We start from the raw sequence: 23,174 nt of genomic DNA, 5'->3' as shown, positions 1-23,174 counted from the left end.
GTAGGTTACTGCTAACTTTTTGCTATTGTAACATTACAGTGAGCATCCTTGTGTATATATATATCCTCACACACTTATGCAAATATATTGGTGGAGTAGATTCCTAGAAATTGAATGGGGAGGCCAAAGGGCATACATGCTTTTAAAATTCTGTTAGTGCTGTATTACTCTCTCAAAATATAGTAACTTACTCTATTGTCAACAATAAGAGAGTTCCTGATTCTCTACACTCTTGCCAACAAACATGTATCATCAGTTTTTTGCAAATCTGATTGGTGAAAAAAATGTTATCTCCTCAAACACTGAACATTTTTACTTGAATACTGACCATCTGTCCTATTAATTGCCTGAGTATATCTTTTGACTATCTTCTGTTAGGTTATATCCTGCTGTTTCTCCTCAATTTGCAAGGCCTTTTGTATAGGAAGGAAATAAGACCTTTGTGTGCCACTGCAGACAATGTTGGGTACTTACCCAAATTCACCCTGACTCCTTCTCTGATGACTTTTCATGAGCAATCCTTTCAACTTCTTTAACTATTTCATCTCTTGTTTACCTACATATTTCTAAAATGCCAGACTATATTGCTTCCTTGATTTTCCATTTTAGGCACTGTTTTGTGGCTCCCACTTTGGATTTAGCTTTCCTAAAGCCCTTCCAAACACAGACTTATGCTTCCCCTCTCCGTCTCCTTCATGAGGTTCTATTACAGTTTTGGCTAAAGATGACGCTTAATTTTTATTGGTAAAAGTAATACATATACATAGTTTTAAAAGTTGAACTGTGTAATGTAATGTATCTCTCTCCATCCTCAACCTTTGTTCATAATGACAAGCACTTTCAACTCAGGTATTTGTTGCTTTTTCCCAAAGATTTATTTTTTTGGGGCGGTGGGGATGTGGACCATTTTAAAAGTCTTTGAATTTGTTACGATATTGCTTGTTTCATGTTTTGGTTTTTTTGGCTGTGAGGCATGTGGGATCTTAGCTCCCCGATCAGAGATCGAACCTGGACCCCCACCCCCCCCCCCCCAATCCTTGGAAGGTGAGTCTTAACCACTGAACCACCAGGGAAGTCCCTGCTGCCTTACTTATGAATAGCATGCTTGTGCTGTTACTCTATGATTTCTTAGCCACTCCCCCTTGATATTAGCTATTGACTTTTAAAAAATATTTATTTATTTATTTACTTACTTATTTATTTACTGGCTGTACTGGGTCTTTGTTGCTGCACGAGGGCTTTCTCTAGTTGTGGAGAGTGGGGGCTACTCTTCGTTGCAGTGCGTGGGCTTCTCGTTGTGGCAGCTTCTCTTGCTGTGGAGCATGGGCTCTAGGTGCATGGGCTTCAGTAGTTGTGGCACATGGGCTCAACAGTTGTGGCTCATGGGCTCAGTAGTTGTGGCACACATGCTTAGTAGCTCCGCAGCATGTGGGATCTTCCCGGACCAGGGATCGAATCCATGTCCCCTGCACTAGCAGGTGGATTCTTAACCACTGTGTTACCAGGGAAGCCCCTAGCTATTGACTCAATATTGGCAGTGAAGATTTTGTTCTCTTACATCCTGTCCCCCACCCACATCCCTTCCCTCCTTCCTCCTGATCAGTTATCATAATATTTGGCTAAATCACTGTTTACACTATTTAAATATTCTTTACAGCCATACTAGGAATGTGCTTCCATTCTATTTATCAAAAATGTTTTTGATTTTCTTTGAGCTAATAATTGTCTCACTTGTTTTGTTCACTTAAGTTTTCTATGTATCTCTCACTTTACTAATTCATCCTTAAACTTTGTAACAGAAGTGTGTATCTCCTCTCAAATACTTTCAAACAGTCAAGTATTCTTTTTTTACCCCCTGAAGATACTCATATTCTGGAGGCCTCTGTCCTGAGCCCAAGGCCTGCTGTGTTGGGTTTCTGGTTCTGGATCCTCTGCTTTTTCTCTTTTTCAGTATCCTCCCCTGTTGCTGTGACATATCCCACCAATAGCTCTTGAGGAAGGGTAAGTATATGGTTAAATTTAAGACCTTGCATGATCCAGAATGTTCTGATTCTAGCTTCATATTTGATTGACATTTTGGCTGGGTAAAAAATTCTAAGCCAGAACTGTTTTCTCTCAGAAATGCCCCCGCCCGTTTTAATGAGATATAATTGGTATATAATATTGCGTAAGTCTAAGGTGTACAATGTGATGATTTGATACACATACATACTGTGAAACCTTTAACACAATAAAGTTAGTTAACACATCCTTCACCTCACAAAATTACCATTTTGATGTTGTTGTTGTTGTTATGGTGAGAACATTTAAGATTACTGTCACACCAACCTTCAAGTATACAATACTTGTTAACTACAGTCATGGTGCTATACATTAGATCTCTGGAACTTATCCATCTTATGACTGGAAGTTTGTACCCTTTGCCCAGCAGCTCCCCATTTCCTTCAACCCCCCAGCCCCTGACAATCACCATCTGCTCTCTTTTTATGAGTTCAGTTTTTTTTAAAGATGCCACATACAACTTATAGAGTATTTGTCTGACTTAACTTAGCATAACGCCCTCAAGGTCCATCCATGTTGTCACAAAGAGCGGGATTTTCATTTTTATGGCTGAATGATATTCCTATTATTACAGGATAGAATATATAATATTCTATATATTCTAGATATATACAAGTGAAACTGCTAGATCATATGGTAGCTCTATTTTTAATTTTTTGAGAAACCTCTATTCTGTTTTCCATAGTAGTTGCGCCAATTTACACTCCTACCAACAGTGCACAGGGGTTACCATCTCTACACCATTGCCAGCATTCCTCTCTTGTCTTTTTGATGATGACCATCCTAACAGTTGTGAGGTATGTCTCACTGTGGTTTTGATTTGCATTCGCCTGATGCTGAACACCTTTTCATGCACTTGTTGGCTATCTGAATGTCTTCTTTGGAAAAATGTCTATTCAGGTCCTTTACTGCTTTTTAAACTGGATTATTTGTGGTTTTATTTGCTATTGGGTTGTAGGAGTTCCTTTTCTCCCATTTTGTAGGCTGTCTTTTCATTTTGTTGATTGCCCTTTTTTTTTTTTTTTACTGTGCAGAAGTTATTTATTTATGTATTTATTTTTGCCTATGCTGGGTCTTTGTTATTGTGCGGGCTTTCTCTAGTTGTGGTGAACAGGGGCTACTCTTCGTTGCGGTGCGTGGGCTTCTCATTCATTGGGGTGGTTTCTCTTGTTGTGGAGCACGGGCTCTAGGCATGCAGGCTTCAGTACTTGTGGCACATGGGCTTAGCAGTTGTAGCTTGAGGGCTCTAGAGCACAGGCTCAGTAGTTGTAGCACATGGGCTTAGTTGCTCTGTGGCATGTGGGATCGTCCCTGACCAGGGCTTGAACCCATGTCCCCCGCACTGGCAGTCGGATTCTTAACAACTGTGCCACCATGGAAGTCCCTGCAGAAGTTTTTTGTAGTCCCACTTTTTTTGCTTGTGCTATTGGTGTCATATTAAAAAAAAAAATTGCTAAGGACAACGTCAAGGAGCTTTTTCCTTCTGTTTCCTCCCATGAGCTTTATGGTTTCATATCTTCTGCTTAAATCCTTAATCCATTTTGAGTTAATTTTTGTGGGTGGTAAGACAAGGGTCCAGTTTCATTCTTTTACACATGAATATCCAGTTCTCTCAGAATTTTAAAGGCCTTGATTCATTTCCTTCCAGCTAACAGGGATGTGGAATGGTATGATGATATTCTGTTACAATTCTTTGTGACCTATTTTTTCCTCTTCCTTCTCTTTAATTTTGATGTATTTAAATTTTAATGTACCACAGATTCAGTCTCTGTGGTGCATTACCATTCAGTGGGTCTTTTGTGATTTACTGCACTGGGCACTAAGCCTTTCAATCCTACAGGTCTGGGAAATCACCTTCTGTTAGTCTTTGATAATCTCCCCTCCTATCTCCAGTTCTTTTCACAACACCTCTTTATCAGAAACTAGACCTCCTAGAGAGGTACTTCAATTTTACATGGTATTTTTCTTAATTTCCACCTCTATCAACTTCTATATTACTTTCTGAGAGATTTGCTTCACTTTATTTTCCAACCCCTTCATTGACTTTCTTTACAATGCCATAAATCACCCTCTCCCCAACAGTGCTTTCTCAGCGCACCACATTCTTCTTTCATGAATATAATGGTCGTTGTTGCATTCTGTCTCCCTCTTTTTAAAATCTTTGAAAACACAATTATAGTGCTGTTGTTTTTTAAAGCAGCTGAGGTTCCTCTTCCAGGGTTCCTTTCTTCTTATTATTCCTGTTTGTTTTAGTTTCAGGTTATCCTCAAATATCTAGAGATTCTTGGCTGTCCTCCCACATTTAACAGAGGCATCGAAACGCTGGACTGAATGTTCTTAATATATAAGAGCTGGACCACAGGATGACCGGGCAGAGATTTAAGCAGATTCACTGAAAGACAATAAATGTCTGTATATTTTCATTTAACTCAATTTTGCTGCAAAAGAATCCTCCAATCTCCTTTTCAGGCAACACATGAAAGGCTAACAGAGTTCTGGGCGGAAAGCAAGGAGAGGGAAGAGAGAAACAGAATCTCACCACTCAGTGGGCCCCTGTTTTTAGTATGGAGTCCCCAAGTCTAGATGCTCTTTGATTCAACCTCTTCACAAAACAAACTGTCCAATTTCTACTGGGGCAGAGACGGGAGAGTTGCCTGAAGGTGATATGAGGCCCAATTACAGACTTTCACAGCCAATCCTGTTTCCAGTTCTACTTGTACCTCTACCCACAAAAGGAGCTAACAGAACTCATTCTTAAACTTTCTGAATTCTGTGGCTTGACTCAGCAGGATTCATGCTGGCATCAGCCTACCTAGTTCCACCCCTAACTGCTCCCCTTAGGGACCTGGTTTCAGCTCACTATGATTTGCCAAGTCTATTACATGAAAAAATATATGTAATAGTGTACACACACCCACACACACCCCTATTCATCCATCTGTTTTCCATCTGGCACTAAGTTTAATTTTTTGTCTGCTTAGGTGCCTCTATTTTTGACACTCCTTTTAATTCCTTTACTACTATTTAGTGAGTGGGAGTAAAGAGCAAAGATAAATGTACTAATGTTTAACTGGAAGTCCTATATGCTAATATTTTAATTCCCAATTTTTGAATGGATATTATGTGAGATTGAACTATAGTTTTCTTCCCTGTTTCTAATACGTTTTGATAGCCATGTACATGATTCCAGAGAAGAATTTGGAAGTTTCCCTTTAAGATCTATTCACTGAAGGTTTGAAAGAAGCCAATCATGAAACTCTGCATATGGCAATCTGAGGTGGGCAGCTGGCCTTTTTATCACTTATTCAATTTCTTCTATAGTAACTGGTGCATTTAGATTCTTTTCGAGAGTTAATTTTGATAAATTATGTTTTCCTAGAAAATCATCCATTTCTTTAGGTTTTCTAGTTTGCACAGAAGGTTCTCTTTCTCTCATAATAATTCTAATTCTTCTCCATCTGGTCTTTTCCCTGCCCCTCATTTCATACTCATACTTTGTGTTGTCCCTCCCTATCTCCTGGATTAAGTAACTAGTGGTTTATCTTTTTTATTGCCTTGCTTCTCATCCCCCCCCCGCCCCCCAAAAAAAGCTCTGGAATATTTCTATTGTTTTTCAAGTTTACTAATTTCTTAATTCCTGAGTTTTGTTCCCTTTTCTAACTTATTAGTTGAATATTTAATGTTATTGTCATTTTTTAATAATCTGTTTAAGATTTCAAATTTTCTTGAACACCAAAAGCAGTATTCTATAGGTTCTGATACAGTGTTACTTTCTAGATACATTGCAATTTTGGTTTGCATTTTCCCTCTGACCCCATGAATTCTGTGAGTGTGTTTTAAGTTCCATGTTTGTGCTTTCTGTTTATTTCTATTTTTATTGGTTTCTATTTTTACTGCTTGTTCAGAAAATGTAGCTTGGAACGATCTCTTAGGCTCATTAATCATATTAATAGCACCACTGTTTATAGCTGTGCAAGTTATGTACTGCCCAACTCTGAAGAAATCATTTATGTTGCCGTCATCACAGATTTGAATATTGTCACAATAATTTCCTGGCACATAGCTGTAATGTATCCCAAGAAAGGGATGCTTTTTTTTTTTTTTTTTTTTTTTTAAAAGCACATATTTGTGGGACTTCCCAGGCAGTCCAGTGGTTAAGACCCTGTGCTTCCACTGTATGGGGCACAGGTTCGATCCCTGGTTGGGAAACTAAGATCCCACGTGACACACAGTGTGGCCAAAATAATTAATTAACTAAATTAAAAACACACAAATTTGTAACATGGGCTAGTGGAGGGACTCTATATTAAGATCTGTATCTTTTTTTCTCTATTGAATGTGTTATACATAGCCTGAGAGAGGTTAAGTCTCCTTTGTCACTCTTGTGTTTCTACTAATTTAGCTCAGATTTTACCCGTCACATATTCTGGGGTTCTCTTTATTATTTGCCATTCTACTACTGAAAATTAAAATTTAAAATATGAAAATTAATGTAAAATAACTGCCTTTAAAATAGCAACTGTGAAATGAACCAGAATAACCACTTGTGAAGAACAACGTATGTGTGTGTCTGTTTAGCTAGGTACCGAAACTCTGTACTGCAGATGTACTGCAGATCTGTGGGGAAAGTAGCTAGTAGGCACTAAATTGTAACATATATGAAAAAAAATGAAATTGGATTCCTACTTCACAGTAGGCACAACTTCAAGGTGGATTAAAGATTATAAAACTTTAAGACAATAGAGAAAAATATCTTTATGGCCCCAGGCAGAGAAGAATTTCTTAAAGAAGATAGAGAAGGTACAAACCATGTAAGAAAAGACTGATAAATTCAGGTGTGTTAAAATTAAGAATCTCTGCTATTCATCAAAAAACAACATCCACAGAATGAAAAGATGTACCACCAAACAGAAGATACCTGCCACGTGTATCCAGAATACATACTCTCCAAAATGATTAAGAAAAAAATCCATTAGAAACTGAACAAAAGACTTGAACAGGCAATTCACAGAAGAAACAAAAGCCAATAAAAATATGAAAGATGTAATACTCATCAGTAATCATGGGGCGACAAATGAAAACCACAATGACATAGGGTTATATCCACCAGACTGGCAAGAACTGAAAAATCAGATAAAATAAAATTTTGATGAGGATGTGACATTACTTGAGCTGTCATATATGCTACTGCTGGGAATATAAATTAGCACAGCTGCTCTGGAAACAAGTTGGCCTCCTTTAATGAGGATGTATATACCCTGTGAACCAATATTTCTACTACTGGACACATATCCTTAAGAAACTTACACAACTTCTCCAGGACACACAATTCGTAGCAGTGTCTGTGACACAAATAGCTGTAAGTAATCCAAATGCCTCTGAATCAGAGAGAAAATGGATAAATAAATCGTGAAATATTCGTATAATAAGATACTATATAACTATGGATAAGTAAATCGTGAAATATTCATATAATAAGATACTATATAACCATGAAAACGAGCATAGTAGTGAAAGTAAATTACATCTAAATACATCAACATGGAACACAATTTGGCAAAAGAAAGGAAATAAGAGAAGGATACAGATAATATGATTCCATTTATATAATATTTAAAACCTTTACACTATATTGATGAGGGATCCTGATGTGGTAAAGTTATAAAAACAATCAAGAAAATAGTAACATGAAATTTTTGCTAGTGGTTACCTTGCAAGGTGGGAAACAAAGGAGCAGGTCAGGTTGGGGAAGGCTACACTGTGACTGATTTAAAGTACTGCTGATGATCCACTTCTTGAATCAAATATCCTATACATATTTATATGGCAAACATGTAACATTCTTCTGTATGTAAAGCATTTTAATTAAAATTAAAATCAAATTTAATATAATTGCTTAGATTTAGCTGATTAATAAAGTTAAGCAGTTTTTAAAAATTTAAAATAAAAGTGGCAGCAATGTGCATTTTTATGATCAAATATTTCAAAGACAAGGAAATTATCCTACCCCACCTAAGGTTCTGGTGGTCAAGATTCCTGGGACTAGGGCAACATGAGAAAAATACTAATTTAGTATTAAAATAAATTTGGTACTTACAAAATAATGAACAGATGTTATTGGGTATCTACCACGTGTAAGGTGAAGGAGTTTCAGTAAACTCCTTTGCTATCTTTCCCAAATGGAAGGTGTTGGGCCTGATTCCTTCCAAGGGGACATTTTGGGAAAGGCTATTTGAAGTCAGGGCTTTAAGTACTACTGTTCGTTCAGTCAGTGTGTCAGTCAGTGCACACTCATCAAGAATTTGACCTCTGGAGTACACCACCTGGCCCTCCCTGGCAATCTACCACTCACTGACTGCATTTAGGTGGCTTAACCTCCCTGGGCCTCTGGTATTCCCAGGAATAAAGCAACCTGACATGTAGAGTTCTTGGAACAGTGCCTGGCACACAATAAGCAACATGTGGCTATGATTCTGGCTGCTGTTGCCAGGATTCTTTCCCAAAGGTCTAGTTTTTGCCCAGTTTTCAATTTTCCACAAGTGGGTCCATGCTAGGCTCTAAGTTTAACCCATTTAAAATATTTGGGGGCTTCCTAGGTGGCGCAGTGGTTAAGAATCTGCCTGCCAATGCAGGGGTCACGGGTTCGATCCCTGCTCTAGCAAGATCCCACATGCCGCGGAGCAACTAAGCCCGTGTGTTGCAACTATTGACCCTGTGCTTTAGAGCTCGTGAGCCACAACTATTGAGCCCATGTGCTGCAACTACTGAAGCCCACATGCCTAGAGCCCATGCTCCGCAACAAGAGAAGCCACGGCAATGAGGAGCCCGCGCACCACAACGAAGAGTAGCCCCCACTCACTGCAATTAAAGAAAGCCCACGCAAAGCAAAAAAAAACCCAACAGAGCCAATAAAATAAATAAATAAATTTATAAAAAAATAAAATAAAATGAAATACTTGGTTCTTCAGTGACTTTTCTAAAATAGCACAATGAACGACTGGTACAATTAAAAGTAAATTCTAATATTCTCAATTCACAATCTATACTCTAAATTTGCTGCCAAAGTGAAAATAAGTCTGGCAATAAATTAAAATTTTCCCTATAAAGCAGCAGCAACACTGAAGCTATATTTTCTTTCACTTCAATTACCACTTTTGAAATCTAACAATATACATATTTTTATTCTCAATATTTTAAATATGTAAAACGAAGAAGGGTTTGTCTTAGATTTCATTTACCATATCCTGTCTGTATAAGTTTACCTAATTCATTGCACTGATCTGAATGCAGATGCTGGACTGTAAATAACAGTCAGGGCTGTAGGTATTTTTTATTTCCTTTGACTCCTTCAGTGATCCACTGGTTCAGTGACCCATACTGTTTAGCCTCCACGTGTTTGTGTTTTTCACAGTTTTTTTTTCTTGTAGTTGACTTCTAGTCTTGTAGTATTGTAGTCAGAAAAGACGCTTGATATGATTTACATTTTCTTAGATTTGCCAAGGCTTGTTTTGTGCCCCAGCATGTGATCTATCCTAGAGAATGTGCCATGTGCACTTGAAGAGAATGTGTATTCTGCTGCTTTCAGATGGAGTGCTCTAAAGAATCAACACTGTTAAAATGTCCATACTAACCAAGGCAATCTACAGATTCAGTGCAATCTCTATTAAAATACTAATGGCATTTTTCACAGAACTAGAACAAATAATTTAAAAATTTTTATGGAAATACAAAAGACCCCAAATAACCAAAACAATCTTGAGAAAGAAGAACAGAACTGGAGGAATCACACACTTATAGTCAATTAATGTACGATAAATGGGGCAAGAATATACAATGGAGAAAAGACAGTCTCTTCAATAAGTGGTGCTGGGAAAACTGGACAGATACATGTAAAAGAATGAAATTAGAATAGTCTCTTAACACTATATACAAAAATAAACTCAAAATGGCTTAAAGACCTAAATGTAAGACCAGATACTATAAAACTCCTAGAGAAAAATACAGGCAGAACACTCTTTGACATAAATTGCAGCAATATTTTTTTTGGAGCCATCTTCTGAAGTAAAGGAAATAAAAGCAAAAGCAAACAAATTAAACTTAAAAGCTTTTGCATAGCAAAGGTAACCACTGACAAAATGAAAAGACAACAATGAAAAGAATGGGAGAAAATATTTGCAAGTGATATGCCTGATAAGGAATTAGTACCCAACATATATGAACAGCTCACACTACTCAACATCAAAGAAACACAAACAACTCGATTAAAAAATGGGCAGAAGAACTGAATAGACATTTTTCCAAAGAGGAAATGCAGATGGCCAACAGGCACATGAAAAGATGCTCAACACCGCTAATCACTAGGGAAATACAAATCAAAACCACAATGAGATGTCACCTCATACCTGTCAGAATGGCCATCATCAAAAAGAACACAAAGAACTAATGTCGGAGAGGATATGGAGTGAAGGGAGCCCTCGTACACTGATTGTGGGAATGTAAATTGGTGCAGCCACTGTGGAAAACAGTATGGAGATTTCTCAAAAAACTAAAAATAGAACTACAATGTGACCAATTCCACTCCTGGGTATATATCTAAAACTCCCTAAAAACACTAACTCAGAAAGATACATGCACCCCAATGTTCAGAGCAGCATTATTTATAACTGCCAAGATAATGGAGGCAATCTAAGTGTCCATCAACAGATGAATGGATAAAGATGTGGTGTGTATATATGTATACACACACAATGGAATACTACTCAGCCATAAAAAAGAATGAAAATTTGGCATTCGCAGTACCATGGATGGACATGGAGGGCATTATGCTACGTGAAATAAGTCAGACAAACACAAATACTGTATGATATCACTCAGATGTGGAATCTAAAAAATGCAACAAACTAGTGAATATAACATAAAAGAAGCAGATTCACATATACAGAGAACAAACTAGTGGTTACCAGTGGGGAGAGGGAATTGGGGAAGGGCAACATAGTGGTAGGGGAGTAAGAGGTATAAAATAAGCTATAAGGCTATATGGTACAACACAAGGAATATAACCAATGTTTTATAATAACTATAAATGGAGTATAACTTTTAAAAATCGTGAATCACTATATTGTACACCTGTAACATATAATATTGTACAGCAACTATACTTCAATTTAAAAAAAAAAAATTAAAAAAAAGTCAGGACCCTAACAACTACTTTTGTTAATTGCCTTAGCTATTTAGCCTCCTACAAGTCAATATGGAAAGAGGAAGTTATTAAGAAAGGAGAAGATGAACAGAACTGATCAATGAAAAAGATTCCAAAACCGCTTTGTGTTTTACCGAATGGGCAAGGAGAAGGAAAGAAGTCCAGAAATTGGGTCAGGAAGAGTTCAAGAGAGGAAGGAGATATTCGGCAGTGGCAGTGGCAGCAGTCTATAAGACTTAAAACACTGGAGGAAGGGGTCATCTTTAAAACAGGTTACCTTTAGAAAGAGCAGAGAAATTAAGAACTTTGAAGGGAAGCAAAGGAAGTCTAAGAACCACTCCCATCTGAGATATGCACTAGGGATCCCTCTGCCTCACCCTAGACCCACCAACCCAGGACCTCTAGGTGGTGGGATGGAGGAACATTTTGAAGAAAACATGGGATTTTTTTGTTTTGTTTTGTTTTTAAAACTCCACAGATGATTCTACTGCACAGCAAGGGTTAAAAAAAGACTGCCCTAAGGATGCTGAAGCAGAAGTACCCCCAAATAACCCAGCGATGGTAACAGAAGAGTAAATTACATTATAGACCATATGAAAGCATGAACTGGTTCTCACTGCTTCCAATTACACAGTTCCCTGGCTTGTCCCACAGTTAAGATTCCCTGGGATGCCAAAAAAGGTCACTGCTCTAAGCATTAACAGCGACTCCAAAATAAACACTAACTTTAAAAACAGACTTGAGTAGATATAAATACAATTTCCCACAAAGACTCTGATAAAACGAATCTGCAGTCCATAATACTCTGAAAATCATTCAGCAATCTGCTGTATATACTTTTTTTTTTTTTTTTGGCCACACTGCAAGGCTATGTGGGATCTTAGTTTCCCGACCAGGGATTGAACCTGTGCCCCGTGCAGTGGAAGCGTGGAGTCCTAACCACTGGACCTCCAGCGAATTCCCGTATTTTGCACATACCTGAATTTAATGTGCATTCTTTATTTTTTCTTCAGTAATTTTGATTAATTTTTTTAAACACGGGGATTTCCTTTTCTCTCTTACTAAAAGTTTGGATTGAAGAATACTGCTTGGATCTTACTTAATAATTGCTTTACTGGATCACCAGGATCAACTAAAGGATGGATTTGCCATTGAGGGGCCTAGTCCCGACCTTGTCGGATATTTTAATTGGATGAAAACATCCTACGAAAGACTCATTTTTCAAAATTACCCCAACATGCGTCCGGCTCGACGGGCGGCTGTGTCCGACCCACAGGGCTGAGCGGGGCGAGCGGCCGCTGTCCTGGGCCTCCGCCGGCCGAGCGGAGCCCGGAGCGTGTGGGTGCCCGTCTAGGGGACAAGGTCTCTCTGCTGTGCCAGGCGCGCGCGCAGCTGCGGATGCTGCGGGAGATCTGCCGAGAGACTCCCTGAAAGGGGTCCTCGCAGGCCCAGGCCGCGGGAGCCCTGTGCCGAGTCCTGACGCCAGTGGGGTGGCAGAGGAGCTGAATGGGGTGGTTGGCCGGTTTGGCAGTGAAAGCCGAAGACGCCCCGGGTGTTTAAAAGGCCCCGCAGGGCCATTCTGATACACGTTAACGGCACAGCACAAGAATGGTGAGGAGGGAAGTAAAAGTAAGGCACGACCGAGGCCTCGTGGCCAGCGCCCCTCCTGTCCCTTTTGCAGGAGCATCTGCGGACCTGAGGCTTCCACGCCCTTTCTCTGCAGACTCACAGTCCAGGAAGGAAGGCCACAGTGTGACAAGTGCGCTGACACAGGTGTATACAGAGATGAGCGGGGACATCCCCCTTGGGACCGGATGGTGAAGATAAAGCTTGCTAAGGAGTTTTGACTTTATCTTGCAGTTATTTTGGCCGAACTCATACTCCATAGTTTGTCTCTCCTGTCATGGTAGCAACTGAAGTCACATTCACTCCCTCCGCCTTAGCCAAGAGGCTTTACTCTGCCTCCCACAGGCAGGGTGCAAAGGTCCTCCAGAGACTGCGGCAGAGCTTGCAGAATGTGGTGCTTCTCCGCAGCAGCTCCTTTCCTGAACCTCCTCCCCTGGCTTTGCACTCATGTAGGAGCCCTGAAGTCTGCCTTCTGGTTCTTCAAGTGGGGTTTTAAGTAAAATTTAGCTGCCTTTTTTAAATTGTAATTATTTAAAATTTGAAAAGAAAAAAAAATACCCCAAGACTGGAATTATGGCAGGAAACCAATTAAATGGTCTTTAGCAAGAATCAAATAAATTCAGATAAGAAAAAAATCAATTATAGACATGGAATAAACGAGTCCTGCACTGAGGGCAAATCCTGTGGCTGGCCCAAGAGGTTGAGTATTTACTCTGGAGAGGGACCAAGAAGACCCAAGATAGTTGCTTACGTTGGATTGGTAAGTTTTGTTTTGTTTTGTTCGGATTGGTAGATTTAACCTCCACAGCACTACATGAAAGAATAGAGAACAGTGTTGTACACATTTCTAGAAGACAGATGCTAGTGTAAACTATAAAAGAAAAAAACCTGTTTAATAACTAGAGTAATCCAACACTAGAACAAGATGGCATAGGAAGGAGTGTGCCTCCATCCCTATATGTGTTTAAAGCTGGCTAACCAGCTATCATATATTTTAAAAAATCAAGTATTTCATTACATTCACACATTTATTGTTTTTAACTAAATGGTTCCAGTTTAAGAAAAAGACATTACTGTTTAAAGTATAAAGTGATTATATCACAGTATGGTGACAATTAAGTTTCTGCCACCGAAAAGACTGAGTATTTCTAAGATAACAAAATCTTAGTCAGAAGAACCCAAGGGAAAGTTAGGGAATCACTGAAAAATTTATTATACACAGATGACTGTTCCTTAAAGAGCTGGGGCACCTGAGGCTCCTGGTTTGGCCTGATGTAAGTGCTGGCTCAGGGCCTTTCCCTGCCCTGCACACTGGCAGGCCTCCACAGCCCGCTGCTGCTGCTGCTCCTTAGGCTGTGTGTGCAATCCTCCCCCAAACGCTTAGTGAGGACCCCCATGTCAACACTGCAATGAAGACTGCAAAGGTCTTTCCATTCTTTATTACTTGGTAAAAAATATTTAGATCCTCAAGGCCTAAGTAAAATTTTACTGCAAACTACATGGGTTTACCCAGAGTCCATTGCATTTATGTGACTCTTCTTATCACAAGGCCTGGTTCAAGAGAACAAGAATGTTTCTTAAATGATTACTAAGAGGATACCCCTACTCATCACTTGAAATCTACACATTACTTGCATGCTATCTCCTCACCCTGTGTTTTAAAAAGTAGGTTCTATTATTTATTTATTTATTTATTTTTTTGGCACACGGGCTTAGTTGCTCCGCGGCATGTGGGATCTTCCTGGAGCTGGGATCAAACCCGTGACTTCTGCATTGGCAGGCGGATTCTTAACCACTGCGCCACCTAGGAAGCCCCTAGGTTCTATTATTATTCAGGTATGGTGAGCCAAGAGATCAGGAGAAGACTGCCACTAAAAGGATGGTTTGTTACTTACAGTTCCCAAAAGAAGGGGGTGCACAGTGCCATGCAGGGCCATATCAGGGAGCACCAGTATGGGTCAGGAGACGGCAGGAACAAGGGGAAAGCATGGCAAAGAGTTTTTACCTTGGCTTCCACAGGAAAGGCAAGTTCAGGCAGGATATGCAGGCTGAGGATTGGTTCATTTGAATAATTTCAGTAGGTTCTCGGGTATAAGTACTGTCTCTAGGTGTCCAGTACCAGCTCTGGTGATAAAGGCAGAGAAATACTGCCTCCTGGAGTTTAAGAGCCAGATGGAGGAGGTCATTCAGAGTATACGCTTGGCAGTGGTTGGCGTGTATCTGAACAGTGTATTCACTGGGGAGTAGTTTACTATTTTCAGGAACTAGCTAGCCCTGGGAAGTCGTCTCTCGCAGGTCAGCAAGGCCCCAGATGCCAGAGCATCAAGAATACAAAAAATAAGAAAACACAGTAAATACATCTTGCTTTATTTTTCTTCAAGGCACTGACATGACATTATATTGTATATCTGTTTATTGCTGCTCCCCCACTATGATGTCAATTCCATGAAAGCAGGACCTTCATTTGGTTCAATGTTGTACCCTCAGTGCTTAGAACAATGCCTGGTACACAGCAGGTATTTACTAATAAGTGTTTGTTAAGTGAAGGAGTGAATAAACAAATTTGCATAAAAACATGACTTATGCAAAGTTTGGAAGTAGAGGTGGGGCACAAGACCTACTTCTCTTACATACTTGAAATATTTCCTCAAACTTGAAACTAAAAACTAACTTCTTCACAACTACTACAAAGAAAGCCTCAGGTTAGTTCCCATCTCAATTAGGGAAATTTAATTACAGGAGGGTGGTATAATGAAGCAGAAATAGTCCATGTTTTGGAGTCAGACTAAGATTTACATCTTTGCTCCATCACTTACGAACTGGAAAGCCTGACTATATCAACTTCTCAGAGTCTGTCTCCTCAATGGAAAATCAACATGGTAGTAATACTCACCTAACAGAGCACGAAGATGAAAAAATATCTATCAGACTACGTAGTGTGAAAAAGCCTGTATGTGTAAGAACATGGGAAACACAAGCTCTAGTATCTAATGACAATGACTTTCTATCTACTAACATACCTGGGATATTGCTTACCGCAAGTGCTCTATTATCTAAACTGTGGTAAACGTGTTCATTAATGCTCGACTCAATGCTAACTACACCTATCATAAAATGACTTCCCGAGCAACTACCACTTATTAGTTAGGGGACTTTGGGCAGACTACTTTATCTCCCTGGCTTCTCTTTCCTGAATAACTGAACTTACCTCATGAAGCTGTCCCACAATGTGATATTTGGAGATGGGGCATTTGGGAATTAAGTCGGTTTAGATGAGGTCATGAGGGTGGGTCCTTATGATGGGGGTTAGTGCCCTTATAAGTAGAGACATTAGAGAGCATGCACACGTGCTCATACACCTTCCTCTGCTGTAAAGACACACTGAGGTGGCAGCCCTCTGCAAGCTGAAAAGAGAGCTCACACCAGAACCTGACCATGCTAGCAACTCTGATCTTGGACTTCCCAGACTCTAAAACTGTGTGAAATAAATGTCTGTTTTTTAAACCATCCAGTCTACAGTATTTTGTTACAGCAGCTTGACCAAGCTGACACAGTACTCAATGTATACTAAACGTGCAAATATCAGCCATTATCAGTAGTAGTCTACTGTAAATAAGTCCTATAAGACCTAAGCCAGAACCTACCATTCAATTCTTAAGCTCTACTTATTTCCTGTGAGGGTAAAATTAGAAACAAATAAACAAACAAAAATACCTCCTGGGAAAAGAATCCAAAAAAAAAAAAAGTGGATATATGTGTACATATAACTAATTCACTATGCTGTATACCTGAAACTAACAAAACACTGTAAATCAACTCTACTCCAAAAACAAAAAAAACAAGACAAACACCCCCAAATCTCCCACCCTCCGTCAAAACCAATATTCAGCAAGATACACAAAAATAGCAAAACAGTTGGTCCTTACCATGTGCCAAGAACTACACTTAGCTCTTCTAAGGGCTTTAAATGTTGTCTAATTCTCACCACAGCCCTAGAGGTACTGTTATTATTTCCATTTTACAAACAGGGAAACTAAGGTTCAGGGAGGTGACTTCTCTAGGTAGGCTGGGTTGAAGCCTAGATTTGAATCCATGTAGCCTGGCTTCACTGTGTTCCTAATCATTACTCTATACTCCTTTATGTTAACACTCTACACCCTACTCCAATATTAGAAAAGAAAATAACTTTAGATGGGTTACACTTAGTGTACTAGCATGTCTTAATAAAGTCATGACTTGCTTCTTAATGACAGACTTGAATTTAATAAAACAAGATTATCTGTAACCAAATCAAAGCTAAAAATGACTCTCTAAAACCAGGAAGAAAAGCAATTATATTCCAAGATCTTAAAAAAAAAAACTAGAAAGAAAACTAACATTTTTCAAATTCCTGTGGTTTTCAAAACCATTACAGGTATACAACATTACAGAGTTCTTTAAAGGCTGACCTAAAAGACATTTATGAACAGAAAAATGTCTCAGGGATAGTACTCAGAAATTGAGAAGTACAAAAACAACGGAGAAAAATACATCTTACTAGAATCTAACATTTATTCACTCAGTGGCTGGAAAAATTAAAAGGAAAAGTAAAGAACTTGTCAGTGAAAATAACATCAGTTTACAAATATGCAGTCAACTCAGGTTTGCTTATATGTGTTTATGAGATGTACATGATTCAATGTGTAAGCCAGAATACTGTGAACATTTTGAAATTGGCACTATTTTGACACCTGTGTTCAAACACTGCCTGAATGAGCCAGTCCACATTTCTTTTGGTAGTGGCAGTACAGAAAGACTGCATATTGTTGACGGCAGAATGTTCCTTAATGCAAATGTTAGCTCCTAAGGCCATACACCAAGCTCCAGAGCTTAAAATCACAATATAAAGAGAACTGTTCTTGACGCAGGTGTGATACAACTGTGAGTGGTGCAGAGGAAGAAAAAAAGCTGCAAGAACCACTATTCCAAGGGCAAGAGACTCCTGGGATATGCCACTCTGCTGCCACTTTTCCATGGAAAAAGAACTCAGCAAAAAAGAATTTGAAGGAAATATTTATAGTATGCTTCTAATTTATAAGAGAAGAAAACGAACACATGATTTACGATTTAAAGCAATGCCCACAGGCTTCCTAGGTGGCGCAGTGGTTGAGAATCCACCTGCCAATGCAGGGGACACGGGTTTGAGCCCTGCTCCAGGAAGACCCCACATGTAGCGGAGCAACTGGGCCTGTGCGCCACAACTACTGAGCCTGCGCTTTAGAGCCTGTGAGCCACAACTATTGAGCCCATGTGCTGCAACTACTGAAGCCCACGTGCCTAGAGCCTGTGCTCTGCAACAAGAGAAGCCACAGCAATGAGGAGCCCGCGCACCACAATGAAGAGTAGCCCCCACTCACCACAACTAAAAAGAAAGCCCGTGTGCAGCAACAAAGATCCAACACAGCCAATAAAATAAATAAATAAATAAATAAATAAATAAATAAATAAAAATAAAACAATGCCCACAAACTGAAAACATTACACTTATCAAATTATTTAACTTGGACAGATCTGCCTTTAGTATAAATCTTTTGTGGATGGTTCATACTTGAACTATACCAAACAAATCTTAAAAGTCTTACCTATTAGATTATTTATGTGCCAAAATTAATGCTGATGCAAACCTGCATAATCACACTATCAAGCTAACCAGACAACCTACCAGGTACTAAGTTGATAATGATGTGACAAACAGTAATTTGCAATAATAAAAAAAAAAGAACAGGGGCAATTAAAAACTATGGCCAAAAATAATGAAAAAAGCAAGCAAGCAAGGAAAATGACAACCAACTCAAGACAGTATTATGATAAAATTCTTCCTAGAAAACTGCTAGAATTCCAGGTATCTGCAAGTACACATGAAGAGTGGAAGATATGCAACATCCTTAAAATACTAAACTAGAATCCTCAGCAAACTTCTTTACATGCTAATTTCAGTTCTGAATACCAAATTTTAGCAACCCCTAACTTATTAATTAGATAAGTCCTTAGATATATGAAGAAATGAAAGTTTAAGGAAATGGATACAATTTTATCTTCAGAACAAAGGATTGGAATTTTTGGATCCTTCCGTGGCCACCCTGAGAACCCTTAAGGCCCACTATACCCTGCAGAACCACTTGTTTAAATAACATTTTCAGTGTAAGACAAAATCTATCTCCCTCCCCACCTCAATCTCTGTCTCGCACACACACATACACACACGGACAGGATTTCAAAATTATGATGATATAAATAGAAAATAACCATTAGAACATTAGAAATGTACATAGGGCATTACACTTGAAATATCTTACACATTGCTCTGCAGTTTACAAAACTATTTTATATGTATTATTTCATTAATATAATCCAACATGAGAAGATTAAATCTCCATTTAATTAGTTATTTTCTATTATTATTTCAATTGAAGCATAGTTGATATACATAACCATCTGTCACCATGCAAAATTATTACAGTATTACTGACTACATGCCTTATGCTGTATATTATATATCTTCATGACTTGTTTACTTTATAACTAGAAGTCTGTATCTCTTAACCCTTTATCTATTTCACTCAACCTCCCTCTGGCAACCAACAGTTTTGCTCTCTGTATCTGTAAGTCTGTTTCTGTTTTATTTTGTCTTATTTGTTCTGTTTTTTAGATTCCACATATAAGTGAGATCATATGGTACTTGTCTTTCTGTCTGACTTATTTCACTTAGTGAAATTATCTCCATTTTTAAAGATGAGAAACCCAACGTCCAGAAAGTTAAGTGACTTGCTCAAGGTTAAGTCAGGCATTCAGCTAAGTGGAAGAGGACTTCCTATTCTTATTTCTCGGTCTCTGTACCCTGCAGCTACCATAGGCCAGGTCTAGAAATCAAATGAAGTATGTAGAAAGGCTTTGCAAAACTAAAAAGAACTCAAAGGATCTTATTATGAAGACCATTAGTCATTCACTGATGCATCAGTGAAATACCCATGACCAGGCCCCACCTGAGCAATTAAATTCCCCCATGGACCAGTCATCAGGACTCTGAAAAGAGGCCTAGGTGATTTTAACATGCACCAGGTTGAGAACTTCTGATCTACATTAGATAATACAAATGGCAACAGTGCATTACAAACATGTTTTCAACTACCAACTCAGTTTTACTTTTTATTTCCTTTTATATTAGACATACTGTGAAAGTTTAATAAAGCCAAAGTGCTAACTTTAAAGATCTCAGTATTAGCTATACGAAAGATGAGAATAATTACATTAAAAAAAGACTAATTCCATGAAAATATGTTGTTCTGTCTTTTTTATAACTCTATTCTAGTCAATATTTAGAATATTCAATTTAAAAGTACAGCCTTCAGTTTGTGCTATTAAGAACATTTAAAAATCATTATCTTCAATTGAAGGAAAAAATCCAACAATACTACACTTAATATTTCAAGTTGCATTCATTTGAGGAGGAGGAAGTTTTACTGTGTATTAAACACAATAAAAATAATAATAGAGGTAATTAATGGACAAATTAGATGGCAATTAGCACTGAAAATCATTAAAAAAAAATACTGGATATTGGATCAATCTTACCTTTTGTAGACTTGTTGGATTCAACTGAGTTTTGTCAATTATTTTTATTGCAACCTAGAAAAAAAGTTAATACACATTTACGGATTTTAAGAACTTGGTAATTATAGACTAACTGGTAATAGTTTTATAAATGCACAGACATGTGGCATTGTTAAAAAGCAAGTAAACAAAACTCAAAAACCTAAAACTCAGCTAGTTACTATTATATTTAACACTTTATATTTTATAATTGACAAGAGGGGATTCATGCAAATAAGGGTATTTTATAACATTTTACATTTAAGTTACCTATAGACACAAGGAAAACAAATCTCCCAGACACCACCCCCACCCCCTCCCCAAAAGGGAGAGATTACACAATGAAAACACTTCTAAAAACATGGCAATGTAGCAGGCCTAGTCATTATTTACTGACACTTCAATTTTATCTGACTCTGGGATCTAAGGGCAGGAACTATAGCTTTCATAGGTTTACACAGCCCAAAATGCTTTCCATAGTGTCCCGCACAAAGCGGGAGCATGTTAATTGAATAAATATATTAACAAATAACTTGGTGTTGAATCTGAAAACTTAAAAAACATCGTATTTCAAAAAACAGAAAAGCCCTTTAGGCAGTTAAAAAAGGAAAAGGCAGGCTTCCTAGGTGGTGCAGTGGTTGGGAATCTGCCTGCCAATGCAGGGGACACAGGTTTGATCCCTACTCCAGGAAGATCCCACATGCCTCGGAGCAACTAAGCCCGAGCGCACAACTATTGAGCCTTCACTTTAGAGCCTGTGAGCCACAACTATTGAGCCTGTGTGCCACAACTACTGAAGCCCATGCGCCTAGAGCCTGTGCTCTGCAACGAGAAGCCACCGCAATGAGAAGCCCGTGCACACAGCAACAAAGAGTAGCCCCCACTATCTGCAACTAGAGAAAGCCCATGTGCAGCAACGAAGACCCAACACAGCCAATAAATGACTACATAAATAAATTTATTAAAAAAAAAAAAGGAGGCAGAGGGAGGACTTCTGGGGTTCAAGTCATGGTATATTTTTGCCATGGTTATGCAAATGTTTACACCTTTTCTGGATGTGTGTTATACTTCAATAGGGAGTTAATTTTTAAAAGCCAATGATAACTTTAAAAAATCATAGTGAGAAATCAATCGATAATGATGCCTAAAACTAAAACATAATTAAGAACAAAACGTGCTATTAAAAGATATGAAAGTAAAACCTAAAGAATCAGTTTAAAAGACTGAAACTGGCCATCTTAGATTAGAAATTGGGGGAGGGGCAGGGAACACTTAAAAAACAAAAACAAGCCTTGACTCTAAACTGTATAATTAACTAACCTGAATAAAAATAACTAAGTGAAAAGATCTTTCATACCCATAATGAGGACATTCAGCTAAAGATAACATACTAATCACATGCATTCTATTCTCTTTTCCCACCTGATAGTCCAATTAAACAATAAAGACAAAACGACAAAGAACTGCAAAGAGAATGGGAGAGGTGGTATCAGCAGACAAATGACTTTAAACAACTTCTGAGAGACAAAAATCTGAGGCACACACAGCAGGGCACATACAAGCCTAGAGTATGCTCAAAGGGCACAACCCAGGAAAAACTTTACTGACCACAGAAAACAATTCAGTGCTGTGTGTATGGAAGGTTCCAGCGAAAGGCCAACTTTCCTCCCAGCCAACCGTGAAGCCAGGCGCTTGACCAGCACCCTCCACACACCTCACGTAGAGAGCTCTCAATTTGCTTATTATTTCTCTGCTCTTAAAACCATTTTCAAGAATCAAACATATGAGGAGAGCCTATAATCTTTTCTAATACTCCTTCCCATATATCTGTTGTTAGGGGAAAGCAATTAAGCTTCCTCCTTCAATTAAAAAAAAAAAAAAAAAGACAGTTGACTCATATTATTCACGGTAATTACATTCTATAAAAAGTCACTGTGAACACTGAATTAGTGCATACTGAACCACTGTTCCTAGGGGGAAAGAGTTATGTTCCTGTGAGCCCCCTTCACAACATTTTTATCAACTGATCAATACACAACCTTGTTTTATGTGTTTCTGTTTAACGACACCTCATTTACTATACATTATTGATTCATTAACACTGAACTGAAATATCTAACTCATGCCTGAATGAAGCTTACCTAACAAATGTATTTTCTCTATAAGGCATGTCATATCCTTACACTTAGGAACACTGGCTAGTATCTCAGTCCTACAGTTGGGGGCCATTTTAAACCACAAAATCACCAACAAAATGCACAAAAATGTGGAAAACTGGACTAAATAATCATAAAAAGGGCATTTGTTTATAGTATGAAAGCTGAAAGAAGGCAGAGTGTCACCTTGTTGGACCTCAGCTTGGGAAACGCACATTAAGCAATTCAAACCTTTCACTGCTCTGTGCATGTCCAAAGAAGACTGCAAAAGCACTGCTAGTATTGATTTTGGGGGCTGCAAATAAATTTTGGAGAGTGTGTGAATTTGCACATATGGAATTTGTGAATAATGAGACTGACTATATCTGTTTTGAGGATGGACAGTGATGATGGTTGCAAACACTGTAAGTGTACTTACTGCCATTGAGCTGCACACTTAAAAATGGCTACAATGGTAAATTTTATGTTATGTATATTTTACCACAATAAAAAAGTGTCACAAT

The 23,174-nt window shown here is 38.4% G+C and overlaps 1 protein-coding gene across 9 annotated transcripts in view; it reads right to left on the bottom strand.

Moving 5' to 3' along the window:
• MARK3 (microtubule affinity regulating kinase 3) overlaps nt 1–23,174 on the bottom strand; it is a 103,517-nt gene that overhangs the window by 46,358 nt on the left and 33,985 nt on the right. For all 9 annotated transcript variants that reach the window (XM_057730584.1, XM_057730586.1, XM_057730585.1 and 6 more), the window contains one exon: nt 20,498–20,551. In XM_057730584.1, coding sequence (XP_057586567.1) covers nt 20,498–20,551 — 54 coding nt within the window. Of the gene's footprint in view, nt 1–20,497; nt 20,552–23,174 lie in introns of those variants that run through there.

The sequence above is a fragment of the Hippopotamus amphibius genome, chromosome 4 (genome assembly GCF_030028045.1).
Source record: "Hippopotamus amphibius kiboko isolate mHipAmp2 chromosome 4, mHipAmp2.hap2, whole genome shotgun sequence".
In the NCBI taxonomy this organism is placed as follows: domain Eukaryota; kingdom Metazoa; phylum Chordata; class Mammalia; order Artiodactyla; family Hippopotamidae; genus Hippopotamus; species Hippopotamus amphibius.
The sequence above is the reverse complement of the archived record's forward strand: the minus strand, read 5'-3'. Positions and strand labels throughout refer to the sequence as shown.